General features: G+C 41.6%; 6 protein-coding genes across 13 annotated transcripts in view; 4 read left to right on the forward strand and 2 right to left on the reverse strand.

The window, feature by feature from the left end:
- The first annotated feature begins 115 nt into the window (after nt 1-115).
- Nucleotides 116-13,109, forward strand: arhgap42a (Rho GTPase activating protein 42a). Of its 2 annotated transcripts, none has more exons than XM_077741165.1 (24): nt 116-164; nt 4,168-4,263; nt 4,561-4,622; nt 6,151-6,222; nt 7,316-7,417; nt 7,496-7,606; nt 8,287-8,391; nt 8,472-8,601; nt 8,678-8,778; nt 8,855-8,964; nt 9,163-9,241; nt 9,321-9,360; nt 9,442-9,504; nt 9,571-9,645; nt 9,729-9,813; nt 9,958-10,016; nt 10,133-10,235; nt 10,619-10,778; nt 10,845-10,995; nt 11,101-11,661; nt 11,819-11,975; nt 12,166-12,243; nt 12,315-12,394; nt 12,463-13,109. In XM_077741165.1, the coding sequence occupies exons 3-24, from the start codon at nt 4,599-4,601 to the stop codon at nt 12,549-12,551; spliced, it is 2,535 nt and encodes an 844-aa protein (XP_077597291.1). In that variant the 5' UTR covers nt 116-164; nt 4,168-4,263; nt 4,561-4,598; the 3' UTR covers nt 12,552-13,109. The 2 variants fall into 2 exon arrangements, with proteins under 2 accessions (XP_077597291.1, XP_077597290.1); XM_077741164.1 differs by lacking the exon at nt 116-164 and adding an exon at nt 3,202-3,742.
- On the forward strand, nt 128-1,362 carry snrnp35 (small nuclear ribonucleoprotein 35 (U11/U12)). Its single transcript, XM_077741176.1, has one exon. The coding sequence runs from the start codon at nt 238-240 to the stop codon at nt 928-930; it is 693 nt and encodes a 230-aa protein (XP_077597302.1). The 5' UTR covers nt 128-237; the 3' UTR covers nt 931-1,362.
- LOC144212960 (uncharacterized) lies at nt 939-2,211 on the reverse strand. Its single transcript, XM_077741178.1, has 3 exons — nt 2,060-2,211; nt 1,517-1,847; nt 939-1,447 (listed from the first exon to the last, which is right to left on the reverse strand). Exons 1-3 carry the CDS (start codon nt 2,166-2,168, stop codon nt 1,369-1,371), a joined length of 519 nt encoding a protein of 172 aa, XP_077597304.1. The 5' UTR covers nt 2,169-2,211; the 3' UTR covers nt 939-1,368.
- Nucleotides 13,110-13,400: 291 nt separating the features above from the next.
- On the reverse strand, nt 13,401-17,862 carry trpc6a (transient receptor potential cation channel, subfamily C, member 6a). Of its 2 annotated transcripts, XM_077741167.1 has the most exons (14): nt 17,716-17,862; nt 17,299-17,615; nt 17,093-17,225; nt 16,685-16,985; nt 16,241-16,426; nt 16,015-16,179; nt 15,700-15,943; nt 15,249-15,476; nt 14,898-15,162; nt 14,631-14,826; nt 14,183-14,383; nt 14,057-14,113; nt 13,911-13,986; nt 13,403-13,831 (listed from the first exon to the last, which is right to left on the reverse strand). In XM_077741167.1, exons 1-14 carry the CDS (start codon nt 17,835-17,837, stop codon nt 13,704-13,706), a joined length of 2,619 nt encoding a protein of 872 aa, XP_077597293.1. In that variant the 5' UTR covers nt 17,838-17,862; the 3' UTR covers nt 13,403-13,703. The 2 variants fall into 2 exon arrangements, with proteins under 2 accessions (XP_077597292.1, XP_077597293.1); XM_077741166.1 differs by having other exon boundaries at nt 13,401-13,831; nt 14,057-14,383.
- LOC144212956 (transcriptional coactivator YAP1-like) lies at nt 16,713-25,951 on the forward strand. Of its 5 annotated transcripts, none has more exons than XM_077741172.1 (11): nt 16,713-17,875; nt 18,536-18,608; nt 20,358-20,607; nt 20,687-20,746; nt 22,059-22,316; nt 23,126-23,328; nt 23,711-23,859; nt 24,159-24,238; nt 24,688-24,806; nt 24,865-24,968; nt 25,031-25,951. In XM_077741172.1, the coding sequence occupies exons 5-11, from the start codon at nt 22,104-22,106 to the stop codon at nt 25,198-25,200; spliced, it is 1,038 nt and encodes a 345-aa protein (XP_077597298.1). In that variant the 5' UTR covers nt 16,713-17,875; nt 18,536-18,608; nt 20,358-20,607; nt 20,687-20,746; nt 22,059-22,103; the 3' UTR covers nt 25,201-25,951. The 5 variants fall into 5 exon arrangements, with proteins under 5 accessions (XP_077597298.1, XP_077597300.1, XP_077597299.1 ...); XM_077741173.1 differs by having other exon boundaries at nt 16,754-16,774; XM_077741174.1 differs by having other exon boundaries at nt 20,358-20,746.
- Nucleotides 25,952-26,137: 186 nt separating this feature from the next.
- The window catches only part of birc2 (baculoviral IAP repeat containing 2), a 10,357-nt gene continuing 8,495 nt past the window's right edge, over nt 26,138-27,999 (forward strand). Inside the window, exons 1-3 of one of the 2 annotated variants that reach the window (XM_077741170.1) lie at nt 26,138-26,264; nt 26,787-27,630; nt 27,834-27,999. The exon at nt 27,834-27,999 is cut by the window's right edge and continues 115 nt beyond it. In XM_077741170.1, the coding sequence (XP_077597296.1) occupies nt 27,267-27,630; nt 27,834-27,999 (530 nt within the window). In that variant the 5' untranslated portion in view covers nt 26,138-26,264; nt 26,787-27,266. Of the gene's footprint in view, nt 26,391-26,786; nt 27,631-27,833 lie in introns of both variants that reach the window. The other variant, XM_077741169.1, reaches the window with a different exon arrangement.

The raw sequence follows: 27,999 nt of genomic DNA on the forward strand, positions 1-27,999 counted from the left end.
AAATGGCTGTCAAGTGACAACAGTCGTCTTGATTAGCTCACAGGACTCATTCTAAATCTACTTTTAACTATATATATGATATTTACGGAACGCTTTTTTAAGTGGAATGTTCCCAGTCGGATTGTTTTTGAGGACGCACAACAGAGTGACACCAACTACTTAAGGTAACGTGGATGATTTACACATTGGATCATATTGTGTTATTTAACGAGGCGAAAGCATTCGAATCAAACCGAAATGGCGGACTGGAACCCCATCGCCAAAGTTTATAACCCCCTCAAAGCAGGGAGCATCGACGGCACCGACGTGGAGCCCCACGATCGGGCTGTATGGAGGGCGATGTGCGCCCACTACAAGCCCAACAAAAGTGTCGTGGGGGACCCGCTCCTCACCCTTTTCGTGAGCCGTCTCAACCCGCTGACCACCGAGGAGAAACTTCATCAGGTCTTCTCCAAATTCGGCGATATTAAACGTATTCGCCTTGTTCGCGATGTGGTCACGGGCTTCTCTAAGCGTTACGCCTTCATAGAGTACAAGGAGGAGCGGTCGGTGGTGCGAGCCCGCCGGGATGCCAACAAATTAGTGGTGGATCAGCAGGAATTGTTTGTCGATTTCGAGCATGAGCGAACCCTCAAAGGCTGGATCCCCAGGCGTCTCGGTGGCGGTCTGGGAGGCAAGAAAGAGTCCGGACAATTGCGCTTCGGCGGCAGGGACAGACCTTTCCGAAAGCCCATCAACCTCGGGGCCGGACCGTCCCTCCAGGAGTGGCCGACTGGGGGGCGTAGGGAGTGGGAGCGGCCCAGCGAGAGAGACCGAGAGTACCGCAGTGATCGGGATAAACGGGGCCCAAGCCGGGACGAAAGGTCTTTCAGGGGACGGGAGAACAGCCGCTACCAAGAAAGGAATAGTAGGCACAGAGACAGGAGGTGACATTTGTTGAAGACTGGACTTGCATTGCTTTTTATTAGTATTGTTATTTAATGATTTGTCGTTTGGTTGGATGATCAAAATTCCCAACTTTTCCACTTCCAAATGCACTCAATGTCATCATTGCAACTGAAAATATTCATGTATTTCTTTCATCCTCATCATCAAGAAACTCATTTCATTTTGACTGGGAGGACTGGCATTGAGTGGTTATGCCATTGAAAGTGATAAACATGAATTCATCTGTCAGTAAATATTCATCATAATGGATTTGATGTCTATTGCCATCAATCAGTTAATCAAAAGATATTTGCACAATTTTTACTTTGGAAAGTAATGTTCAACAGTTGCTGATCAAAAACTGTACCAAACTCATATAAAATGTTGTTTTTTGTGCAGTTGGAAATGTCAAATAAAGCCTGTTTTTTTAGAGAACTCTTCTCAGTGGTTGAACTGCATGGGCATTTCAGGGTTAGGCCAGTTTGGATACATCTTTCTGTGGACAGTCTCGAAGTCAATCCTGCACCAAGAAGTCCAATGAGAAGTTGGCGTTCAAGTGCCTCCTTAGTATTTATACATCGTTACTCACCTGAATGCTGGGTTGATGGCGATGTTGTCTGGCTGAGGCAGTGCGGGGGTCCTTCTTCTGCGCCAGGAGGATGGTGGAGGGAAGTCTTGCTGGTATTGAGACAGCATCTTTGGTCCACAGAAGTCCTCTGGTTGGACCTCATTAAGATCTGCACTTTTTCCACTTCTTAAACAAACTGGATGGGAAGAGTGTGTCTCCTGATGCAAGTTCTGGACACCTAGTATGGAATCAGGACATTTCCCGCTGTCTCGTGGCATGACTGCCTTGAAGCGGAAGGCGTCCCGTGATGTCGTCTCCATTTTGGTAGGGGTATCTGGGTAGAGAAGAAACCCTGCAGACACAAAAATTTTCTAGCTGTCTGACTATTGTTGTATAGAGGACAAGCAACTGAACAATTGATTCCAAACAAATAAAAAACATATTTCCAGGCTTGATACCTGACAAATAATGTCCCTGTAACTCTCTTTGTAAAACCACTAGGCAAATAGTGTCGCACGATTGACAAAGAATCTGTAAGTTTTGAAAGATACTACAGTACAAGACCTGCAACTGTGGGAAATTCCCCTCTGTATGGTCGATTTCGCAGAAAAAAGTTGAGGTGATGCTTTGAATGCTGCCGGTTTTCGATGAAAATTCGGTCAGATTGATCCATATTGTATCGTCGGATCCTCTAAGTTGGGCTACTAAGCTGTAAATCAAAGCCTACACTTTGCTATTTGTAGACTTACTGTTTACTGCTGTTGTCATGGCATAGCAGGTAGAGTGAGTGAGACAATAAATCAGCTTCCTCATTGCAGCCATAGCCGTAGTGTGGTTTTAAATTCAACATAGACACAAACTAGGAATGCATTTTGTGGTTTCCTTGGAGCCTTTTTCATCCGCTAATAATGCGTCTCTTCCTCCAAGCAGTTGGCATTGGTCCCGACTTAGTTTATTTTTTTACCACAAGATTTGTTTGGACCTGTAATAGATCTCCGGAAAACAGCTGATTAGCTTTAACAAATATTTTCTTTTGCATTAGTGGGATGGATATAGACGTGAAAAAGTTTTCTCCCTTCTCAAATCCCATAACTGTGAGGCCGATGGGCTGCCCCAGAAATAATTTTATTCATTCCTTAACTGAATCGCCTTACAAGGGTAGTGGGGGATGCTGGAGACTATCCCAGCTGAAAATAGTACCCGGAGAAAACCCATGCATGCCCAAGAACATGCAAACTACTACTTGTTGATTATGTTGACTACTTATTTATGCCTTATTTATTGATTATTCATGTGATTCTTTTTGTTTGTTGTTGTTATTTGTGCACTTCCCCACTTTTTATGTTTTTGACTACTTATTCATTATTCATACATTATGTATGGTTATTATTTATTAGTCAGTTTATTTGCTGTTATTTTTGCACTTTGTGATGAAGCTTTACATTTCATTACTATATACTTCTGTAATGACAATAGTATTCAATTCAATTATTTTGATATAACAAATAGTACTTTTTCTACTTCTGTTATGACTTTTATCACCACTATTACTGCTACTTGTACAAGTAGAGCAAATCTAAGCAAAAGTACAGTAGACAAGTTAGTTAGGACTGAGTAACGTTGTAGTTGTTAGTAGTGTAGTTTGAACTGGGAGTGGAGTTGATATTATTTCAAGAGGCGCCAGTAGGAGTCTCTCGTCCCCATAGTAACCGAGCAGCCTTTCACAAGAGCCCCATTCGCAAGCAGCGTCACATTCTTTGCCAGACGTGTCTTCTTTGATTTATTTGCGACCAAAGTTACATCCTATTCCTGTCCCCCACGCACAGCCGGTTTTGAAGCAGCGAGATCTATCCACGCTGAAGTTTATTTGGAGCTTTTCTTTCCCGATCACCAGTAAATAAGACCGACTTCCAACTTTTCCAACGCCGTTGAGAGTGCCAGGAAGTGGCCAACTTGGCGAGGGGGGAAGAGACGCAAGAAGCGGAGAAAGGCATGAGAAAAAGCTCATCGGAGCAAAATCATCGCTCGAACACATTCGTGGACCCTCGGAGTAGTTTGTAGCTCACTTGATCGCCATTCATTTAGAAGCTGGGATGGGTCTGCCGACGCTGGAGTTCAGCGACTCGTTTGTTGACAGCCCGGAGTTTCGAGATAGGCTCCAGTGTCATGAGATCGAGCTGGAAAGAACCAATAGGTTTATCAAAGACCTCATCAAGGATGGAAGCATGCTCATATCGGCCCTCAGAAGTAAGTTTTAGTCGCGATCAACTGTAGATTTGGATCAGAAGTGGATTGAGTTCAAAGTTCAAGCGGTTGCCTTCGAGGCATAAATAGACATGCTTGACTTTTTACAACCTGAGAAAGTCTTGGAAAACTGTTTCATACAAAACTTATTTTGATGCTTTCTCGAATTCCAAGTTTCTCAAAGTGTGGTAGGCGGGCCACTTGCGTTCCCTTTAAATCACCTAAATGGTCTGCAAATCTATTTTCCTGACACCACCTCAAATGAATTTAACTACTTTTTCTATTATTACTTGGCACTTTGAGCTGATTTTGACATGTTTGCGACAAAGTACACCATATTTTCTTATGCCTACTCTTACTATTACTATTACAACTCATTGTATGTTTACTAATTCCGTTAACGATGCCACCTTTTGTGTCTTTTTCAGGTCTTTCTCAGGCTGTACAGCGTTTCTCTCAATCGCTGCAAGATTTCCAGTTTGAATGCATCGGAGACGCCGAGACCGACGACGAGATTAACATTGGTGGGTGTGAGCTCATGCCCTGAATGCATTTATCAAATTAACCATTGCATACAATCATTGATTTTTTTTCAACCCTTACAATATACTCACTCAACCCATTAACTACAATTGCCAGTCTTAAACATCCCATCCATTTGAACTGAACAAACTAAGCACTAACAACGTCATTATGTTAAAATGTGGAGAGCCACTTTGTCATAGCATTCTGAAGCACAGCAGTGGCTCAGAACAAACATTAAGGTCGCGTCATCTCCATAGCAACGCCATGACTGACCAATACTTGCACTATGGTTGCAGCTCAGTCCCTGAAGGAGTTCTCACAGCTTCTGAGCACTATGGAAGAGGAAAGAAAGCGTCTGGTGAGTGCACGACTCACTTGGTTCATTTTCCTTCACCTGTTGTGTCAGGACATGAACTTCCCGTTGGAAAGTTTTTGTCTGGAACTACGATGGCTCGTTCCAGAGTCCCCCACGCATGCACAAGTCTGACTCAGACACACTTCATCAACATCTTGTCTAGGGGAGGGGGTGTTTTAGTGCGCTACCTTTCTTTACAGGCCCCCCCTTTGTGTGCACACGTGCCTTTGTGAAAGTGTGCATGGTCTACTGCTTGAGGAACCATGTGGAACCTATTCCCGACTATTCCCCAGTGAGAGCCGAGCCCCTCGTTGCGGCCTGGGAAAGTCCATAAAAGACTCCTGTGTGTGTGTGTGTGTGCTTGTCACTAACTTTTTCTACTCCACTTTCCACCACTAATGTCAGTTGTGGGCAGCGTAATGGTCTCGTGGTTAGTATATCTGACTCTCAGTTGGACTGTCGTGGGTTCATAACCAAACTATTGATACCTGCTTGTGTATTTTTAACTACAAATTCAGGCAATTGATTTGGAAGACAAATATTAAAATAATATTAATACTTATTGTCAGTCAAAATGGATTGGACATCTATTACCGTCAATGGTTAGGGAATAAGTTAAAAATTTGAACTCCAGCAGTGTCAGAGTTAGCTTTAAGCAAGTAATTAACCACAAATGGTCTCGTGGTCTTTAGTTTCATGGTGACTGTTGTAAAAAAATACTACAGCAACACAAAGAAAGTGTTCTTTTCACACAGAGGATACTATTAAGACGTAAAAGTAAATTCGCAGCGTGTGACCGGAGAGCACGAGAATTCTTGTTGACAGACGCTTTTGTCTGGAAGCACATGTCGCTCAGGCGATAATTGCGGATTTTTATGATGGCGGCAAATGAGTCCAAAGTGTTGTTATCTTTGTTTACCCACAAACAGGCAGTGTATATGGATGGGACTCTATAGTGATTGGTTGATGGAACCAATTAGATTGCTTGAAATGCAAAACATTGCTCAAGATTTTTCAGATATTTTGTTCAAAAGAATGTTTTTCATATATAAAAAAAAGTTTTAGCAAAGAAATATGAATTTTTACCTGGTCCATAAGGCTATATAATGTGCATGAAATTAATGTTTTCCTTTTTTGATCAAATAAGATCAAAAGAATTTGTGTACTCAATAAAATATGGAAGACTAGAGAAAGAGTTATGAGTATTTAATAAAAAATACAAAGAAAAGTTGTTAAAATTTAAATAATTTATATTGAGCATTTTGTGTATTTTGAAAAATAGTATAATAAAAACATATTTAGTGTTTCCCCAAATAGAAAGACGTCCAATCTATTTTTACTTGGAATTGGCAGCCATTGTCCAATAAATGTGATGATTGGCCTCCAGATCCACGTTTTCTCCCATTGTTCTTTTTATAGCCTAACCGTAATCGTTTGTTGAATCTGTTTTGCGGGAATGAGGCGTGTCGCCAATGACCGCGACATGTTACTTCATCTCCATTGCAACATTTTTGTTTTTTTTGTCACGCAGATCCAAAATGCTGACGATGTATTAATCTCGCCGCTGGAAAGGTTTCGCAAGGAACAGATTGGCGCAGTGAAGGTACAAATGTTAATTCATTACTTTGAAAACTTGAGCCATTTTAGGGTCGAAAGCCAGCGCGAACCAATTACTTTTCTGCCATTGACTACAATATACAACTATATGATGTCATCCCATCCTTCATCTCAATCTCTACATGTCCAAACGTTCATTTGCTGCCATCCCTCCCACTTCAATTGGACTCGATATCTAACACCATTATATGGAAATTAGATAGAGTCTACAAGTTATATAGAAGGCATGACTGTGTAAGGGTCTGGCAGGTATTTAACTCATAGAAAACATTTTAAATCTTTGCCAATTGTTCATTTGTGATGCGTTATTTCCAAGATGGTGATGTTCCACAGAGGCCCAGCACTAGTTTTGAATGTGTGACCTGTTCAGATAAACCAAAGACGTGACAGGACGGAGGTCATGGGAACGGACGCAGGGGGGGGGGGGGGGGGGGGGGGGGGGGGGACGCGTCATACTTGAAGCGACGTGGACAGTTTCTGGTTTCAGATGATGTCCTCTGATTTACATTATAGTATCTGCTTTTCTGACTGCTGATTATCTGCAATCACTGAATATGACATCCTCTCGGGCCCATACATATAGAACCAAAAAAAAATGCGCAGTTTAAATAGCCAAATTGAGATACACTTTCTAAACCGCCACTAGTGTATGACCGAGACTTTGACCACAATGTGCCAGTTTCTTCTTTAGATGCCACTCAAAATAGCTTTACTGTGCCTTTCTGGCAACTACTAAAACGGGAAAAATAGAGTTTGTTTTCTTTGTTACCCTTAATTGTAGACAGTTAAACATAATGAGCGTACCTAAAAAGCAGAGATATAAAAAACAGTGTTGTGTGCTGTAAAAGTGTGTGTTTGGGGGTTGTAGAATGTAACAGAATGGTGCGACTTGCAAATGGAGTCAAACATCTAAGTCTCGTCATTTTGACAAGTTTTGATGCCAGTACCAAATCTGCATTTTTGTGTAACAAGTAATCTATGGTGGTGTTACCATTACCAAACCAGTAATTAGATTTAAAATACTTGTACAAACGCCTACATACACTTGAATTAAACACACATCTAAATGTATCACTCAGGAGGGAAAAAAGCAGTTTGACAAAGAGACGGAACGCTACTACTCTGTCTTGGACAAACATCTTAGCCTGTCCTCCAAAAAAAAGGAATCACAGTTAAATGAGGTAAGAAAAATAAAGCCCTGACTTCCTCAAATGCAAAGTTTGATTGTGATTTTGTTGTTGTTGTTGTTTTCTCATCAGGCAGACTCCCAGATGAGCAAAGACCGCCAGGTTTTCAATGACGCGTCACTGCAGTATGTTTTCAAAATCCAAGAAGTGCAGGAGAGGAAGAAGTTTGAGTTTGTGGAGCCGGTAATCACACAAAAATGCACCAATTATTCTCTTCACAATATTACAATTATCAACTCCAATAAGACATAAAAAAAGAATAGAATCAGAATTGTCAAAACATGTTGGAAAATAATATAATGTCATCAGAATCAGGACATCCTTAATCCAGATATAACATTGCAGTTTTAATACTTTTCACAAGCCTATAGACAGCTGTTGTTTTAAATACTATGAAGTTTCAATGACTGGAAGGGTAACTTCCATCCTATCCAAAGCATGACTTGTTTATACAGTTTGCCTGTGTGAACCTATCATGAAAAGATTCTTAACTGCACTTTCCCTCATGGGGTCAATCAGTAATGTCCTTTATCTTTTTCTCATGTAACAACTTTCAAAATATCTCTTCGTCACTTTGCCTCTGAACATGAGAGGACCACACCAAAGTTCCTCCTCTCCCCCCCAAAAAAGCAGGCACCATACACTCTGTTTGGCTGTTGATAAACATGTTTTAATGATATGTATCAGTGAAGGTCTTTTCCTGTTTCGGCCCTGCCGCTTCCTGTGCAGAGATGTAATTCCGCCGGGCTGGCAGAGAGAGCTCTTTGTTGTGAATATAAACAAAAACAGTGACCCAAAAAAGCAGCCTGTGGACTTTATCCTCACTGTGTGATTGTCAATCTGTTTTTTTTATGTGCTTTCAGTTACTAGCTTTCCTACAAGGCTTGCTGACCTTCTACCATGAAGGCTATGAACTGGCCAGTGAGTTTGAACCTTATAAACAGCAGCTGCAGTTCAATCTGCAGAATGTAAGTTTGTTTACTTCTTGTGGGAGACACAAAAATATATATACCTGCTTCAAGATCCATGTTTTTTTTGTCACTTTCAGGCCAGGAACAACTTTGAAAGCACACGAGCTGAAGTGGAGCGGTTGATGAAGAGAATACGATCGGCCGAGGAGGATTTCAAGGCTCCCGGTCGCTTCACCATGGAGGGCTACCTTTACATCCAGGAGAAACGTAAGTTGACTCGAAAACTGCCGATCAAATGAGATCCTCGTGCGAATTCGGGCGTGTTGTTATTGTGGTCTTTCAGGTCCGCTTGGAAGTGTATGGACCAGATACTACTGCACTTATGAGAAGAGCTCCAAGATGTTCAGCATGAGCAACACGGAGGCCCGACCAGCCAACAGACAGGTAATGTTGTCATATCATATTCATGGCTTGAGATATGAGTGACACAACTTGAATGTTTTTTTGCCCGCCTCAACAGAATGGCGTGCCAAACGGGACGCCAGAGTCATTCCGCCTTCGCTCTTGTGTACGAAGGAAGACGGACTCCATTGATAAGCGCTTTTGTTTTGACATTGAAGTGGTGGAGAGGTAATAGAAAGCATATCATTAGGATGGTTGTGCAGAAAATTTACATTTTTTGTAAAGGCATGATTTAACACAAGGTCATTCAAAGCACTTTAGATCATATAAAAATCAAAATCATATAAAGATCATGATTTTCTTATGCCAGTTTGACATCTGTGATATAGTAGTGGATTTAATAGTCCTTTTCCCCCCTTTTCGCAGACATGGCGTCATCACTCTGCAAGCACTTTCTGAAGCTAACAGGCGATTATGGATGGAAGCCATGGATGGGAAAGAGCCTGTATGAGTTATCTTTTCATTAATCTGATTTTTTTTTCCCCCTCTTGCATTTTTCTGTTGACACTTTTGTCGCTCCTCAGATCTACACTCTCCCATCACTGCTCAGCAAGAAGGAAGAAAGTAAGAGAAGCAACATTTCTTAATTCAGGGAATTCATGTGATTTTCATATCACAAGTTGTTTTTCTATTATTGGTTTACAGCATTCCTCAATGAAGTGGGTTTCAGCTTTGTGCGGAGATGCATCGAGATGGTAGAAACTAGAGGTACAGAATGATAATCCAAATGTATACCATACCCTAAGTTTAGATTTTTATACAAATTGCACATAGGCCTCGGCACTCTCGGTTTGTACCGAACCGGAGGAGTCAACTCTAAAGTTCAACGGTTGATGACCAGCGTCTTTTGTAAGAATGGACTTTGACTTTATTCCCCACTTTATTACTAATAGACGTTGAATCATCCTAAAATGACGTCTGCTTCCCCGCAGCATCTACTTCTGCTTCTGACGTACGACTGGACGCAGACACTTGGGACAACAAGACTATTACCAGCGGACTGAAGAATTATTTCAGGTCACATTTGCATTGGGTGGAGATGCATATACATTAGCTGCCATTGACAGCACTACATTTACAATCCATTTGGACCAAGAGCCATTTAGCGCTGACTGCAGCTCCTCTGTTAAAATATATAAAATGTCTCAATTATGTATACAGATGCTTGGCAGAACCGGTGCTCACCTACAGACTACACAAAGAATTCATCAAAGCTGCAAGTAAGATCACGTCAATAGCATGGTGTCATTTTTGCGCCATATTGCTGTCAGTGCAACACTTATTAAAAAGTGTATGACAAAGATCTCAATTATATAAAATACTGTTTTTTCCACAGAGTATGACGACCAGTACCGCTTAAAAGCAATCCATGCGCTGGTCCACAAGCTCCCTGAGAAGAACCGGATTATGCTGGACATCCTGACCAATCATCTTCTCAGGTTTGTATACTGGAATACGTATCACCATTTAGGCTTTTGTGATGAATCAGTGTTATCAAGTAATTTGAGGATTTAAAAAAAAAAATACAATAATCTATCTGAGATGGGTTTTTTTCCTCATAAGGAAACTTGGCAATCGGCCGTAGTCAGTTGGGGTAAACTCCGGCAACCCCCGCAATCCTTACAAGGATGACAGATGAGGACAGAGAATGAATGAATGGAAATGCTTATGATTGCCAAGAATTTAAACTGAGAGGAATGACATTGAAAAATAAATTGGAGGTCTAGCCCTATAAATATTAAGCAATAATATCAATAACGTCCAAATCCATTTTGACTGGAAAGATTATTAATAGTTTTTTTTTTTTTTTTTTTCTGCACAGGGTTTCATCCCATTGCGCCCAGAACCTGATGACGGTGTCCAATTTGGGAATGATTTTCGGTCCCACGTTAATGCGATCGCAGGAGGAGACAGTGGCCGCCATGATGAACATCAAATTCCAAAATATCGTTGTGGAGATCATCATTGAGAACCATGACAAGGTTTGAAAATACTCACTGTTAGGAAACACACACACTAACTAACATCTTACATTTTTTGGCTATCAGATATTTGGCGAAACCCCTGACCTCACGCTACCCTTACCTCCGGCACCCTCTTCTCGGGCGACACCCCGACGAAGCAAAGCCATCTGTTTGTCGTCGGGGAAAAGAAAAGCCCGCCTCTATCCACCTACTCTCTGCCTGGCAGACAATGACAGTGAGTGCTTCACGTAAATCTTGGCCAATATTGCTAGGATTAGTGTTTCGGACAATGAATGAAAGTCATCAGTCTACTATAAATACATGTTTTTAATGTCTTTAGGTGACACCTTCAGTAGCAGTAGCCCGTGCACTACCCCTACAGGCAGCCAAGAATCCCTTTCTTCACACTCCTCGGAGAAAAACGTCGCCTCACAGACGTCACCTCCGGCCTCGCCCCCCGCAGAGCCAATCTCCTCCTGTCAGTCCCCTCAAGTCCAGCCTCCTCCTTCAAGTCCCTCCAACGGTGGCGAAAGAAAATGGATGATGGACAAGGAGACTCAAGCCGTTGCGTCGTCCACGGCGTCTCTGCCGTCGGCAACCGAGCTGACCGACTCCACCGTTTCCCTCTCCTCCGCCAAGGAGTCCAATTCTCATTCCTCCTCATCCACCGTGCAGCTATCCACCCCGGGATCGCCAACCAGGGAGACACGTTCTGTCCCCAGAGTGCCATCTGTTGCCTCCTTGAAAAGCACCAACGACACAAAGATGCCTTCGTCACCTCCACCGCAAAACCGGGTGGCGGCATACCAGACGGCCTCCTCATCCTCGTCTTCCTCCTCGTCCTTGTTCCCATATCCACGTTCCACCTCGTCCTCCCTCACCTCCCTGCACATCTCAGAAGGTACCTCACATCATTTTCTTACACTAGTAAATGTAAATGGACAATATTAGTTAGCCTATCACAACCCATGAATTAGCTACCTCACTGTCAATGCTGCAAGTTGTGGTTCACCATCTGGAAAAATACAAAAACACCCTTTTAACTCTTACTATTCCAGACTACAGAAGCTGCCACGGTTCCGTGCAGAGTTTAGTCTCGCTGGAACCGCGAGAGGCCACGCGGACGCGGAAGATATCCCATTTAAGAAGAGACGCTGACAACCTGACCTCCTCACATGCGCTGTCAACCAATGGCTACCAAAGGCCTGGAATAGTGTAGGTATCTTAGCTAGATTTGTTCATACTAGTATTGGTATCATTACCGAAAAACGTCTTCATCAGTAACAAGGAGTACTAAAAAGTAATTTGCCGATGCTCCTGGAGATCTAGATTTCAACTGCGGTCCCTCTGGTTCGCGGCGAATGAATGAATTAAAAATTATTGTATTTTTCCCTATGTGCTTCAGGTTATCAGTCCAAGCTCAGAAACAACAACGGGAAAGCTCTGTGTTCTCCTCGGCTTTGGACATTTCTACTACTGGAAGGTTTGGAGATTAATACTAAAGGCAGTATTACACTTGCAGATAAATGAAAACAATTATTCTTCAATTGACAGGGACGCGAAAGCTCTGTATTCCTGCGAGGCCGAGCACAGCCACGAGCTTAGTTTTCCGCAAGGGGCACTCTTTTCCAACGGTAAGAAAAATTGTGTTACAATCATCATGTCATTTTTATTTGGGGGTCCTTTTATTTTGTCTTTTCAGTTCACCCATCAGTGGAACCAGGCTGGCTCCAAGCGACCTACCAGGGCAGGACGGGCCTTATACCTGAGAACTACATCACATACACCTGAACGTACGTGTTGTAATCACTCCACTGTTTCACTTAAAGAAATCCATAAAGCGTATATACTGTGTCGATGAAATCACTGAACAGTGCGTCTAAACTGATTCTTATCCATTTAATGTATTTTTTCGAAGTTCATTTAAGTGGTTGTCCATGGTCAAATCAACTTAGTGTTCACACAGGTGGGATATGTGATAACAAACTCTTGTGTTGTCTGTCTTCATGTCCTAATAGAGGACGATCATTCCTGAGCAATTTCTGTATTTTCACATTTTTTAATGGTCTTGGGAAAAGTTTTACTCGATCCTTGTGAATCTGAATTTCATTTCATTTAGATTCAGCATGTTTTTTTTTTGGCCCAATTGAATATTTCTGGTTTTATCCCTTCATTTTCTGTAACTGGAATACCTGGAGAAAAGCCACACAAGCCCAGAGTGAACATGCAAACTCCACACAGGGAAATCGGAACCCACTGGGGTTGAACCTTAGGTCTCTGAATTGTGAGACGCGCATGCAAACCACACTCGGCCCTTAATATGTATTCATTAAATGTTTGTGGAACTTATTCAATGTGAGCCACTGTTGCAGTCCAAACTTTTTACAATGTCAGAATGTGTAGAAGTGTCTATATTCGTGGTAAAGATGGAAAATACCGAAAAACAACAAGAAGACGATGGAAAAGCCTGTGCCAAGAGGAGGACATGTCTCGGTTATTTGCAGGTATTTCGGTTTCAACAATTCTGACTTCCAGTGAACTACCATTTATGCAAAATTTGCCTTTCCAGAAAACACCAAGCGAAATTGGAAAAGTGTCCACAAAGCGGCAGTATTTTACAGTGAGTACATAAAACTAATGATTTATTATTGTTATTGTTCTAATTTAGTTTATTGGATCAGCTCAGCTAAAAGTTACAAGTCATTTTAAAAAAATATATGTTTGAAACCTTTATTCCAAAATGTAAAATTAGGACGTTTGCACTGCTTTTTGTGTTGGTTTATCAAGCAGGTATGTAAAAAAAATTCACAGTAAACTATTGGAGTTTTGACTGGATCTTTGCATTCTGATTCATGAGGTCCATTTGAATGCTTCACAGCAACTTATAGAAATATTGGTACACTTAAAATGAGAAAAGAAGTTATTATAAATGATAAAGTATGTTTAGGTGGTTGTGGCAATGTCCCCAAGTCTCCTCATCAGCTCATCCAGTGTCTCTGTGTTCTGTGACTTTTCTTCTAAAAGCTCATAGCGGAGGCTGGATATGTCCTGCTTAATTTCCTTCAACTCACCTAAGCAAAATTTAAAAATAAGCATACTAAATTGGAAAATATTGAAATGTTTTTTAGCATCTGTTACACATGAACTCACCTTCCGTGATCTCGTCACTTTCCCGGTTGGCTCGAGCTTTTATGATGTAACGTTTGATGAGACGCTTCATTATCTTCTAAAACATTATGAAATAGAACTCTTTTAAAAATCTTCCAATAAAAAAAAAGAGTTTATGATGTTGCTACCTGATATCTGGATGGATTTGTCGATCCACTGAATGCTGAAAATTTGCCTTCTCCCATCTGAAGAAGAAAAAAAACATCCAGATTATTTAGTAGAAAAAATAAACTTGTTGAGCAGAAAACAATCACCTTATCAAGTCGAGTCTCATGTTTTTTCTCATTCTGCCCTCTCTTGTACTGCAGAGCCAAAGACTTGATGCCTTTGCAAAGGCCCAGCAATGATTTGGGACTTGGAACCAGATTGAAAGGCACTGGTAGTGTTCTCCCTTCCTCAAAGTAAGAGAACCAGAGTTTGGCTCGCGCAAACTTCCACTCTACATCAGCATCGTCCTAAAATGACAGGTTGGTGGCCAAATATTCATACATAGCAATGTCAACTCAAGCCATCAAACAGAATCCAAACTTCCAGCTGACATTATTTTTGCAACGGTTTATCTCAAATGCCATAACAGCTATGATTTACCACAAGAATGTCTTCTTTTGTCCTCATTTTCCCCCTTCGTATGATTTCTCCCCAGTATAAATATTAGTAATATAAGTGATGCACTCCCATGATTCGGGTGTATGATTGTCCTACCTCAATCTCCTGGAATGAGCTGTTGATCATGGCAATGAGCATGTTGAGTAGCACGATGACCATGGTGACGTTGTAAATGCCGTACAGCACGTAGCCGATGTTTTCGATGAACTTATGCCCGTTGTTTATGACCACGGAGCGGACCTCGGACAAGCCAAATATGGCCCAGAAGAGAGTCTTGAAGCTCTCCTCCAGGCTTTTGCATCAACAATGACAATTTTTATGATTACGGTTGTCAGAGGCATGGGAGAAATGCAAATGTCTTACGTGGTGAAAGCGTCGTTCTGCTTGACTCCCAAGTAATAGGAGTACAGGTTGAACATTCCAATCATGAAGGCCAGAAAAACCAGAAGGAAGATAACCATGAATTTGAAAATATCCTTCACCGTCCTGCCGAGGGAGATCTGAAGGGGCCCGAAGCTCTCATTGGCCGGGAGGATGTATGCGATCCGAGAGAAGCTCAGTACCACCGCTACCGCGTACAGACCTTCGGAGACCAGCTGCGGGTCTGACGGCAACCAGTGGATCCTCGCTGACAAAAACAGAATAGAATGCCGTGTTGCAATAACAGAAGTATCATTCGTTGGCTGACCAGAAAAGACGTGAGACCGCGGTCACCCAACGTGAAGTAGAGTATCTCGGGAGGCAATGTGACATTTTTCAGGCACGTGTAATGCGTGTAAACGTAAGCCTGAGCAAAACGGGCTTGTCGAAGAGCAGAGAAGCGACAACTGAATGACGCCAGGAAGATGGCCAGCATCCCAAAATCCAGAAAGTTCCATGGTTCTACCAGATACTCCCCAGGCCCTAGACTCCAGATTTCCTTCACTTCGGTCCAGATCATTCCTGCAGCCGCAAAACAAAATATGATAGATTTGGTGCATACAATAGGCGCACTGACTAATTGGGCTCTATGTCAACTTTGGGGCAGATTTTAGACTTTTAAGTTCACCCTATGTGAATGCAGTTTTACAGTTTATCTTCATGGGGAATTGCAATCATTAATAAGAGGAGCAGATGGCCAAGGTTGCAAGGTATGCTTTAGGGTCATGTGGGTTCATCATCTTACCCATGACCCATGAGACAATGAGAATCTCCATCCAGGTAAAGGGCGTTGTGGTCATCCGGTAGAGCAACATGGGATCTGTGGTCAGTCGGGACGGTCCCTGCACATGGTGGTGGGTCATGTTGGGCAAGACCGCCGTCCCTGCGAAACGGTCTGCAGCATTAAGGATAAGCAGGCCCAGGAAGATGGTGAAAGATGAGGCCTGGGCCACAAATTTCATGAAAGGGCTGCGCATCACCCGACCCACCTGGTGCGTAAAGACAAAAATCCAAAAGAAATGCATACAAGTGGAGTTTTGACATGATTTGTGGAACTTACCCGACTGCACGGTGCAATCCAGTAGGCCAAAGACAACCCAGGCAGCCCCATGGAAACCGCCAAAACGACCAAGAGTTTGATTGCGGTAGTTTGTTGTCTCAGTCCTGGTAGGTTCTCATACCAGATACTCAGTAGTTGTTGTTGGCAGTTGGGATGGGCTACAAACTGAGAAGAAAAATGATTATGAGAATTGGAGCAAATCAGATGGGCTTTGTTTTAGTCTAACCTTTTTCAATTCATATTTGATGGCTAACTTGAGGCGTGTGAGGGAAGGGCGGCCGGGCGGATCGTAGCTGTCTTCACAATTGGTTTCCCCATTCAGTATGGCCTCCACTTCTTCGGTGCTACGACACAGGTCTAAGAGGCCCACCACAAAGTCCTTACACTGGCTGGACAAGCGGCAATAGTCGTTCTATGCCAGACAAAAATCAAATTGAAATGAGTGATTATGGCAGTAGAAAGTGAAGATATATAATATATATGTTATGCTATGTCATATATGCTATACTTCTTTTGTGTATTTTGGAAAAATAAATAACATATCCATGTGTTTTGCAACCTAAAAATGTGTAAATTGAAACATTGTATTAACCAGTGTATTTGTTCTCACACAATTCTCCCAATAACAGGCAAAACAGATGACTCAAATGTAATTTCACATGAAAAGCACCTTAAACTCCTTCTCGATGTTGGCCAGCATGGCGAGCTCATGACTAAGCTCTAAAGCAGCGAGCACTGGATCCTCACTGGATAGGGAGAGGTAAGCCGGACTCGCCAATCCACGGTAAGCGTTGATCCGGGAGCGCGAGTGGCTGAAGGAGTCATACTGCTGCTGGTAGTTGCACGAGTTGCAGCTGCAGAAGTAGTCATGGGGTGGGTCAATACGCGCCCCCTTACTTAAAAGAGTGTGGACGATCTCGTATTCTTGGCAGTGCGCTGCCAGGATGACTGGTGTCACATCGTGGGAGAACCTGCAGTGTGTTTAGAGCCATTTTTCACTGGACTGAGGCTACACATCACTTTTCAGAACATAAGAACAATCCAGAAAAAATGGATTTTTGTCTGGTCCATATCCCACCTGGTCCCATCCTCATCGTAGGCATAGAAGTCATCTAACATGTCCACTTGAGCTGGGCTGGCTGTCAGACGATGGGCATCTCGGAACGAAGGGTGCGCCAGCAAGGCCTCAGTGATACGGATGTAACCTTTACCTTCAAAATGCTCCACATCATTTCATTTGATCATTTCAAATGCCACACACACACGTTTGTGTACTTTTCTTACTAATGGCCAATAGGAGGGCATCTCCCACCCGCGCCAGGTCTGGCCTCCCCAGTAGTAGTTCCGTCACCTCTAAGTGCTCATTGGCCACGGCCAGTTGCAGGGCGTTTTGGCCCATGTAGTTGACAGTATTGACATTCAGATGGGGGACCTGCAGAAGCATACGCCGCACCTCGGGGATGTTGCCGTATTCCGCGGCTTCCAGGAAGCGCTGTTCCGCCTCGGATGGGCCCGCCGATGCTTCGGTGAACATGAGAAGCGGACCCCGCAGGGCCTGCCGACGCTTGACTCCGCTGAGACGAGCCAGTATTTGCCCGTGGCTGCCACATTGTTACAAACAGGACTTATCTATTGGCAGCTTTGGATGTAAACAGACAAGCGACTGAAGTTCATTCCAAAGACTTTTAAATAGTAACTCACCCAATCCATCGGTTATCCTCGAGGAAACTGTCGTACGCCAGCAGGTTGTCCTGACTTCTTGCCCGTCGGCTGTCCGGGCTCGGAGTGGTCGTAATTGCCGCCTCCTCCTGCGTGTGGTTCATCTCGGAAAAAGATCAGACCGACTAAGTGAATCACATCGGTGAGAGTATATAGTAGGACTTTTTTTTTTGGGTTTTGTTTGCCCTCCCACTCTTCATCCTTTTATCCCTCCCTCCTCTCTTTTGTACTCCTTGAGAAAGAATGCATCCTTTAAGGTCCTGGTGTACTTTTATGTGGATTGTCCTTATGATCTTTACAAACCACAAAAATAGAAAATAGAAAGTAAGAGTCAGCTAAAATGAACTTTCTAAGAATTCAAATGAGTTTGTACCAAAAGACATTTAATTCATTTGAACTAGAAGGCTTGCGGACCAATGAATGATGGAGAATGGCAGCCATTAGGTCACCATAAATTGTAAGACAGAAATGAACAAGGTCTAACAATCTAATTTAATGGAATATAATGCAATATGGCTTATTTTGAAGTCACCTAATGTTATGAATACTATGATGTAGTATGACATGGAGTAAGTTTATGGAGAGCAGATTTAATACAGTAAAAAACATGGTGAGATGGTTAAAAAATGCAAAAAGTATACTAAATACTTAACTATCTTTTATTTTTTAACTGTAAAATTCCACCCTAAAATGTACCATTACTTACATGTATTTTTACTAATTCTGAGTATTTAAAACTAATATTCCGCCAACCAAAGCTTCCAGTATTTCACCATACATCTAATGCTTATAATTTTTCCAGTGTACAAGATGTGACCATACCCGTAGAAAACCCACGCTGGCACAGGAAAAACATCCAAACTCCACACAAAAAGGTCAGTAGAATTCAACCCTCCATCTTATAACTATGAGGCAGACATTCTAACCACTCATCCACCATAATGAATTAATTCAGTTTAATTTTGACGAAACAAATATCCACACACGAATTTTGCATGCTATTTATTATCTTCTATTGTTTACATTTTTTCTCCCCTATTCTCAGCCAATAGTCGAAATGATGGATACAAAAATTCCCCTATTATAAAAGTTCTTTTTTTGTTCAAACATTATGCGACTATTTTAAACCCCTCCCTAGTTTGTATATCTATTCATGTGTGTTCTTGTGCGTGTATGCACGTCCAGTTGGCTGATGAACAGCAGATGAGATTCCTACGAGTCCAAATTCCCAGCAGACTTTACTTCCTGTGTCCTTCCACCCTGCACAGATCTTAGTCCACTGTGGGAAAATGGCTTCCCACTTTGCACATACACCCAATTATGCATATTAAGTGTTTTTTTCCACGTAACAGAGGGTGTCATCCCTTTTTTTTCGAACAATACACCATCACTGAGTATATAAGAAATACCTCATGGCATCAACATGAGGATATCTGATAGAGCTTCTGATTCATAGATTCTGGCACCCGGTTGCCTTTTAAGGCCCTGATTGGTAAAGATTGTACGCTTTAGGCTTTTTAGGGCATTGAGTTTTATTCGAGGAGTGCTCGAGTCGGGAATGAAAAGTGGCACGTATGGATAAATGGTAGTTAGTGTTAGTATCGTATACCACTTCTAAATGGAGCCGCTGTTAAATTCAAGTGTGGACATTGTTTATGTGTGGGCAAACACCTGGAGAGTCCAATGGAATAACTTGCTAATTTATTTAACTCTACTGACATTAATGCTAGAGTGTAACAGTACTTAATGTGAAATAATTTGTTGTTGAGTCTAACTTTTATGATTTTTTTAATGGAGCAATTCAATAAGAGAATTATTTTTATAATATAAAGACTCACACATATCTATAACTATTGAAATTGTACCCGCAAAATGATCATATATGTAATGTTGCCATCAGCTTTCTTAAAAAATGATGCTGTCACAAGAGTACAGGAGCCAGCAGATGGCGTATGGCTCAAGTGGAATGAGTGGTTTTTATCCTTTATTCAGCAGCAATTTGCTTTTATGGTTAGGATGTCTTAGGTTAAGGATGGGGATAAACTATTGTAAACAAAATTCCGGAATTCCATAGCATTTATGGTTACTTGGAGAAATGAAGAGCACGGACGGCAGAATTTATGTAGTACTACAATTTCTGTCTGATTGTAATATGCACAAGATTTGAAGGCAAACACAACTATTATTATTATTATTATTATTTACTTTTGGTGAAAATGTATGGCTTGCGAGAAACCCCCAAATATTTACCATTCTTTTACAGTAGCTACAACTTGATGAAGAAATATTCCAATTACTGCCATATCCAACAATGTTAAATACAGTTATCTATCAATACCAATGGAGGGATACATCAGTCAATTTTGTCATTTCTACTGATGGAAATATATTATATTTTTCTATTGGGCATAGGGGAAAAAGCAATTGAGCAAAGGAGCATTGCAGGTTATACTGTGTTCCATTGATGGCATTCCACTTTGAATAAGGGGCCGCAGAGCATTTTTGCCAATGTGAACTTTCCTCGGCAGCGAGACACCATTCCTGCTCATGGAAACCAGATGTGTCCGGGAAATACGGCAGCCGCGTTTTGACACAACTAATTCTCTCTCTCTCTCTTATGCCAGCGTCCCAAAAAACCCATCACGTTTCCTCACTGTGACGGAAAAACGCCTCCTGGAGGGTCAGAGTGATTTCTCCCCTTAACTGGGCCATTAAAACGGGAAGCGGGAGAACATTCCGGAGTCCAGATGGAGACACTCACCTCCTTGGAAAAGAAAACAACTGAATGAAAGATGGGGAACGCTGTGGAATGTGCAAAGCAGTTGACGAGGGCCACGGCGCCTGGGGGGCCTCCCCTTCCTACAACACTGGGGGGTACACCACCACATGCGTCTTATGTTAAGTTCATTCATCATGTTAATTTTTCACTTTTTTTTGGTCTTCACTCATTCAGTGCCATTGACGACAGATGTCTGAACTGGGAGGCCTACTAGGCAAGGAACCAATGAATTGAGTGAGTTTTGTTTTTTAAGCATACTATATTTTAAAATAATTTGCTGTTGCAAACAAAAAATAAATGTCCCTGAAATAAATATCCATAGAATAAGTTTTCCTCATGCATTAATGCATTACACTGAATATAGGTATAATGCCTCCAGAGACATTTGTGAAGATAAGCGTAATGGAAAATAAATTCATGAATAGGAATAACAGTAATTATAATTACTTTTTTTGTTTAATTTAAATCTAGCTGCAATTGATTGCCCAATCCAATCAGTTTTGATTTAAACTTTATTCTCGCACTGTCAATGACAATTAAAATGTGATTCTTCAACATATTCAACTATTTATTCAAAGAGACTTGACGTATATCACTGTCAATGGCATAAAATCAGTTGACATCTGGGCCAGATCAAATACAATGTGTTGATTTTTAAAAATCTTTGTGTATCTATTAATTATGTGGGTGAATCTGAGTTGTTATGTGCAGTTCACGTGTTTACCACTAGGGGCGACAACAACTTCCCACAAAGAAAGGGGATATACTATAAGTATACTTTCTTATAGTGCAATATATACGTGTCAAAAAGAAAATCCACGATTGGAAACTGACTGAGGTAGTTAAAATGAAGATTAGGAAGCACGTTTGTTAACTTTTGAACATGTTTCAGTGCTTCCAATGAACTTTTGCGATAAGCGTAAATATCCCCCAAGTGTCCTCTTAACGTGAAACTTGGATGTTTTTTTTCCACCCTATTGTGCCGAAATGATCTGTTTTGATCCGAAATGTGCAAATTTAGCGCAACGGCGGCTTTAAAGGCAGCAACCCCGCCCATGCGCACTATCGCAAGAACGTGGATGTGAGCGCACGCGCACGCAAACCAAAGTTTGGACTTCTCGTCGTGATTTTTTTTTTTTTTTTAAACGCACTTTGTTCCACTTCACCCGCGCGTGGATTTCTTCTTCGTGGAGCGACGGGATTCCGTTTTTTATGGCTTTTATTCCACTTTAAGGGGATTTGAAGAAGAGTTGGGGGAGAACGACTGTCTGCGTTAAGGTATGTGGGAGGCACGTTGTGCTCAGAAAAAAAAAACTTTTGAATCCCCCCCCACGCCCACGCAAACTTTCTCGCGTGTTTCTTAAGACTTTCTTTTAATAATAAAGTTCCGATGAATGGCTTGTTTAGAGACGAGGGGAAAATGAGAGAGTAGTGTAAACAATCCGATCGCGTCACCACGTCACACATTGTCTCGCGACCCCCCTCCCGTCAAGACTTTTACGTGTTTTTGTGTCCTGGGAACTAGTATTTTCCCCCTTTCTTACAGATTTGGTGTTATTTGTCAAGCGCGTGACACCCCCGTTTGCCCCACATGGACGCGCACCGTGGTGGGGGCAGTGCGCCCCCTGTTGGCCAGCAAGTGGTGCATGTCCGCGGCGACTCCCAGAGTGAGTTGGAAGCCCTTTTCAGTGCGGTGATGAACCCCAACAAGGCCCCCCAGCAGCCCACATCACTGCCCATGAGGATGCGGAAGCTGCCTGATTCCTTTTTCAAGCCTCCGGACCCCCGCTCGCACTCCAGACAGGTTGGTGTGAAACTTTTGCAGAATCCTGACAATATGTCATATATACGTCATGTGGTCAGAGGTGGTCCTGGGTGGCCGGTCTGTCCTCTTTTATCCAACTCACACTCAAACACATGCACAAAGTACAGACATAAGACTAGATTTTATTATGTATATTTAGCAAATGCATACATTGTCAATACAAACATAGCTCTTTTTTCATATAGTATTATTTTAACAAAAAATGACAAAATAATAGAAATTGTGCCAACATAAAAACACCAATGCGAATTGCACAAATTAAAGGCATAAAAATAGATTATAGTACATATATTTAGCAAATACATACAGTCAAATACAAATGCAGCTCTTCTTTCAGATACTAGTTTTATTTTGTATCCCGACGGCAGATTCCCCACTACTAATTGAAATCATATACAGCGATGCCTCTAATTACAAGACTAATTCCTTCCAGAAGGCAGTTTGTAACTCGGCATAACTTAGACATTTTTTATATATAAAAGTGCTAATTTTTTCCAAGGTCCCTATTACTACCCCTGAAACTCTTTAAAATGATAAGAGTGTGTCAATTTTGTATGAAATATGTGCATAAAACAAAAAAGACAAAAAAAGAACATTTTCTACTGAGACATGGCAAAGATATTTTCTATTGGGGTGGATGGGCGAGTGGGCGTAAACATACACACGCATGTAAACACACAACTTGAAATGGTGTTACATTTGGTTAAATATGGATCTAATCACAATGCCTTCGACAGTGTAATGATTGAACATCTATTAACAGTACAGGCATTTGTATTCCTTATCAGGCCAGTTCAGACGGTGGGATTTGCGCATCTCTTACTCCTCACCACGTGCGGGCCCACTCCTCACCGGCCTCGCTGCCCGACGCGGTGGTGGCCGCCGCTGTGGTGGCAGCCACATCTGCCACGCCCGTCATACCAGATGACGTGCCGCTTCCACACGGCTGGGAGATGGCCAAGACGCCCGCTGGGCAACGATATTTCCTCAAGTAAGAGCTACATTTCATTAAGAAATATTCCACATTCTGTTCTTATGCTGTGGGTTTTAAGAAGAATATATGATCAATTTCATCATATCAATATGCCGCAGGAGTTTAGGCTTTCAAAAATTTGATGAGTGGGATCCAAAATCCAGATTTTGGAGAAAAAAAATACATTATCAGCTTTTATTGAGTACTCTGCCCTGTTTGAACTTGAACATTTTAATCTTATGTTGAAACCTGGTGAAAGACTACTACTCGTAGCAAAGTAATGTCGTTACGCTGGAATTGTCATGCAAGTTGTACTGGTCAACCCAGTCTTGCTCCTTTTTGAGTCACCCTTCTAACTTGTTGTGTGGGTGTGTTTGTGTGTGTGTGTGCTGGCATGCAGCCATTTGGACAAGACTACCACCTGGCACGACCCCCGTCTGACACAGCTCCAATCGGTCCCCCCGCCACACTCCGGTCCGTCCCCCGCCCACGCTCACTCCCTTAGTAATCCGGCTCCCTCCACGCCTCCCAGGGGTAATCCAGATGCAGGTATTTTTACACCAATAATTCTCTCAAAAATGCAAATGTTCATTAAGGTGTCCAGTTTGCATCCTCAAACCACAGGCGGGATCATTTCAACTTATTCGATGCGTCACATCTATTTTAACTGGGACAAAACTAGATTTTTTTAACAGAAATTATACATTTAAAGGGATTGCATTTTATTTGAAACAGAAAGCTCGCACAGAAATGGACTTGATCTCTAGGAAATTTACTCAACATTTTATTGATCTTTTTTTTTTTTTTTTTTATATACTATCACAATGTTATTGTCTTTTGTCTTCCAGGCCTGTTGAGTTTAGTCATGCAGCAGCGCAAAGAGAAAGAGAGACAGAGACTCAAGCAGCACATGCAACTCAACACGCAGGTGAATGGCAGAAAAATAATACACATCCACATATATAAAATTTAAAAAATCTAGTTACTTTACTATAACAAACTTTGCTCAGCAAAAACCAGTGACTAAAAAAAAATGTAATCAAGATATCTCAGTTCATTACTTGGCCGCATGTGCCTTAAGAGCCACATGTTTAGGTGCTATCATTCCATCTTTGTCATAGTAAATTGTTGCTAGTATCTACTCTCCTCAATCTGTTTCATCACGTACTAATCTGACCTCACCCAAAGTAGGAACGTCACCAAATACTTTAGTCTATGAAAAATAAATGAAACATGTGTAAAATAGCGATAAGCAAGCATGGAACTCATCAGCGTGGAAAAATCTAACCATTATCTGATTTGTTGTTTAAGCCTTATGGTTCAAATTGAGAGAGAAGTCATAAAATGAAGAATATTTGGTATGAATTTTCCTCTTAGGATACAATCGGTGGAGGTAGAAACCAGATGGTTGCTGCTCTGGATCGTGAGAGAAACACACTTGCCCCACCCGTGGATGTCCGGATCCGAGCTCCCACCCATGAACCCACTCTTAATGGGTGAGTGTCTTTATCGAGGCGGTGTTTGATCATCACCTGACCTTTGTTTGTGACGCAGCAGCGTGCACTCCCGCAACGAGAGCACCGACAGCGGCCTGAGCGTCAGCAGCCTGCCGCGCTCATCCGAACTGGCGCTGGCGTCTTTAGAACACATGGACACCGGTAAGGCTGGCGGCTTATGCACTTGTGTTTGACAATAGGAATGAACAACATTTGGTCTACAGGCGAGTGTGGCGAGTCGTCCACTTTGCAGGACTCCCTGCCAGCGATGAGCGAGGGTGAGGAGTTGATGCCTTGTATCCCGGAAGGTCTGAGTTCGGACCTCCTGATGGACATGGAGACAGTCCTGTCTGGCTCGCACATGGACAGGGACAGCCTGCTCACCTGGCTATAGAGACGCCAATTTTGGTCTGTTCAAGAACATTTTTGCATGGACGTGAAAGTCGTCATTTGGCAACATGTGACGGAAAGAAGGAAGGACGCTACATAGAAAACAAACAAACTAGAAATACAATGAAGGAAAGGTGTTCAAGCTTTAGTCAAGTGAAGTCATTTGACATCAAATTTATTGGTTGTGGTTTCTCAAACTGGGCTTCGTTCCCAATACTTGGGGCTCAATATTAAGGAAAGGCAAGGAAACAAATGCACTGAGTGTACTATGTAATGTCTTCTCTAATATTATGATTGAGCTTTATATTGGGAATATTTTTTTTATGTGTTGTTTGTCTTAAAAGTGCAGTACAGTTTTTTTTTTTAAATTTTGCCAGGATACGGCAAATGAAGAATTTTTATGGCCGCTTAAAGTCGCAACATACTCATTAAAGATGTTGGGCTTGTTTTTTTTATGAAAATGAGTTCACGCAAAGTGCTCAGTGCAACACTAAATCATTATTTTGGGAAGATGCATGACACTATACGATTTATATATATAATGTGTGTATGTAACATAAGTGTTTACCTCTTACAGTTTTGTATCTTTTGTTTAAATGCATGTTTTCAATAACAATTTATTTTATCCACAGTATTTGTTTCCATAAATACAAGGAAGTAGAGCGTAAAAATATATTGATATTTTAATATAACAATTGTTTTAATAAAATGTGATGTGTTTAAACACAAATAAAAATCAGAAACTTATAGCCAGATACCTGACTATATTTTGATCCCCTGTGTGCTAAAAGTTCAAAAAATCCTTGATTTTTTTTTCTTAACCTGAAAGTGAAACTGGTGGTCATTAAACGTTTTTAAAAGTTTTATTTTAAGGTTTTTACACTGGAAGAGGAGGAAAAACGGACATTGCCCACACGAGGGCAGTCATACGCCATATTAGTGTCGAATCTGCCGTAATACAAAGAAGAAGAAGAACGAGACGGAAGTAGCTGGTAATGCTATCTAGCTGGCTGCTATCGATCTACGAGGGACTTTCCACCACTATCTGAGTCACTAAATTCTTTTGGGGTGAGCTTTTCGCTTCCTCATTAAAAACATCATCCAAAATATGCATAGTATGTCGCTTGAAAGGCGTTGTAAATAGATGCCGGGATCGTTCGCAAGCAATTTGCAAATCGTCGCTTTTGGACCAATGTGAGTTGTTTGTGTACATATTTTTAGTCATCACCTTACCAGGAAATAGGTGTTCTTTAAATTTTCCTCAAAATATTGTTTATCCCCGATCAAATAAGCACAATGTTGTTATACGAGGATAATTGCATTGAATGTGGATATGATTTTCAAATTGTGTTTATTTGATCTTGTTAAATGTCCGTTTCTAGTGTATATGATCACAAGTTGTCATTTTCCTTCGGTTTTCAATTTAATGAAAGAGGAATTGATCTTTCTCCAAATCCATTGTAGAGGCAATGTTCTTCAAAAATAATTGATGTGAAACTTTGGCCCGATCCTTTTAAAAGAATATACACGTATATCAGAATACATATTTTGGAGATACACTAATTTTTTTTAATGTCTCCGTTTTTTTAGGTGCTGTTGAGACAAAAGGACCAGCCTTTCATCCTTTTCTTTCATCATTGATTGTCCCTTTTTCTAACTCTTTGTTATTTTTTAAATGATGGAGGGCTAGACCCCCACAAAGGAGATGCCCTTAGGGAGGGGAGGGGTTTGAGATGTGTGTATGTATGTATGCATGCGTTTATGTCTTTTGTCTTTTATCCCATGAGCACGGTTGTCATTAAAAATCACTTATGTCACAAATATTTGTTTCCCTTTGAAATGAATCAAAGTGCCATCACTCTTTGACTGCCTTTGATGGAGATAGAGCTCCAATCTTTTTTGACTGGGAAGGCTGGCAGCCATCATTCAGTTGCTTCCAGTCTTTCTAGGTCAAAATGGATTGGGTGTCTATTACCACCAATGGCAGTCAATGAGTTATTTGGGGTTGGAAAGGAAAAAAAAACATTTGCCAAGGTAATTGGTAAGATCTAATATTTATAATGCAAAGAAATGCATAGTATTTTCCAAAAAAAAAAAAAACTTAATTTATGTTGTACAGTTTTTTTATATATTTTTTGTGGCTCCTGTTGGATTTGGCATTTCCCCCACTGCTTAATAATTTTTTTTGCAAGTGGTTTTATTTTGCGAATGACTTTGTCCCTTAAGTTTCCTTTTCACTGTGGACGTATTTTTGTGTGCGTGGGCGCGCTTGTGAAAGTGAGGCCTCTCAAACATCTCCCCTTATCAAGGGGCGTCTTCTTCCCCCTCACTCAAAAAAACATGGAGACTCCCGTTGAACTAAAAAACAACACGTTTTTGATGGCTCTGTGTCGCAACGGCGCCCCGCCTGACCTGCAGTATGATAACTCATCAGGTACGTAGAACATTATTTCAATATTTTAACTTATATCTGGTTTATACAATATGAAAATATGATTAATCCTTATCATTGGCAATAGCAGGCAATATTTTTAGTTGACTGTTTATTTACCAAAATATCAAAAATTCCTAGTGCTGTTGTCAAAATGTCTGCCAGCGCGCAGCAACCAACAGTAATAATCCCTTTTTTCTTCTCAGAGCTGTTCCGCATCTCCACCTTTGCTCAATTCCCGTCGCCTGCCGTGAGTGAGCGCAGCCTGGCGCGCGCTGGCTGGTTCTACACGGGCGCCGGCGACCGCGTGCAGTGCTTCCGCTGCAACGTGGCGGCCGAAGGCTGGCTGGCCAGCGACTGCCCGGCGGAGAA

This window comes from Stigmatopora nigra, chromosome 19 (assembly GCF_051989575.1).
Source record: "Stigmatopora nigra isolate UIUO_SnigA chromosome 19, RoL_Snig_1.1, whole genome shotgun sequence".
Classification (NCBI taxonomy): domain Eukaryota; kingdom Metazoa; phylum Chordata; class Actinopteri; order Syngnathiformes; family Syngnathidae; genus Stigmatopora; species Stigmatopora nigra.

Excerpts from the sequence above, each read along its gene's own strand:
- snrnp35 (XM_077741176.1), top strand. The coding sequence starts at position 238 with ATGGCGGACTGGAACCCCATCGCCAAAGTTTATAACCCCCTCAAAGCA.
- trpc6a (XM_077741166.1), bottom strand. The coding sequence starts at position 17,837 with ATGAACCACACGCAGGAGGAGGCGGCAATTACGACCACTCCGAGCCCG. Across the intron at positions 13,987-14,056 it reads CAAATCCATCCAGATATCAG|AAGATAATGAAGCGTCTCAT; the intron begins GTAGCAACATCA and ends ATAATGTTTTAG. Across the intron at positions 13,832-13,910 it reads AAGTGACGAGATCACGGAAG|GTGAGTTGAAGGAAATTAAG; the intron begins GTGAGTTCATGT and ends AATTTTGCTTAG.
- LOC144212956 (XM_077741174.1), top strand. The coding sequence starts at position 22,104 with ATGGACGCGCACCGTGGTGGGGGCAGTGCGCCCCCTGTTGGCCAGCAA. Across the intron at positions 24,239-24,687 it reads ACATGCAACTCAACACGCAG|GATACAATCGGTGGAGGTAG; the intron begins GTGAATGGCAGA and ends TTTTCCTCTTAG. Across the intron at positions 24,807-24,864 it reads CATGAACCCACTCTTAATGG|CAGCGTGCACTCCCGCAACG; the intron begins GTGAGTGTCTTT and ends TTTGTGACGCAG.
- LOC144212960 (XM_077741178.1), bottom strand. The coding sequence starts at position 2,168 with ATGGATCAATCTGACCGAATTTTCATCGAAAACCGGCAGCATTCAAAG. Across the intron at positions 1,848-2,059 it reads GGAATTTCCCACAGTTGCAG|GGTTTCTTCTCTACCCAGAT; the intron begins GTCTTGTACTGT and ends TTGTGTCTGCAG. Across the intron at positions 1,448-1,516 it reads GCCATCAACCCAGCATTCAG|GATTGACTTCGAGACTGTCC; the intron begins GTGAGTAACGAT and ends TTCTTGGTGCAG.
- arhgap42a (XM_077741164.1), top strand. The coding sequence starts at position 3,589 with ATGGGTCTGCCGACGCTGGAGTTCAGCGACTCGTTTGTTGACAGCCCG. Across the intron at positions 3,743-4,167 it reads GCTCATATCGGCCCTCAGAA|GTCTTTCTCAGGCTGTACAG; the intron begins GTAAGTTTTAGT and ends TGTCTTTTTCAG. Across the intron at positions 10,996-11,100 it reads CTGCCTGGCAGACAATGACA|GTGACACCTTCAGTAGCAGT; the intron begins GTGAGTGCTTCA and ends TAATGTCTTTAG.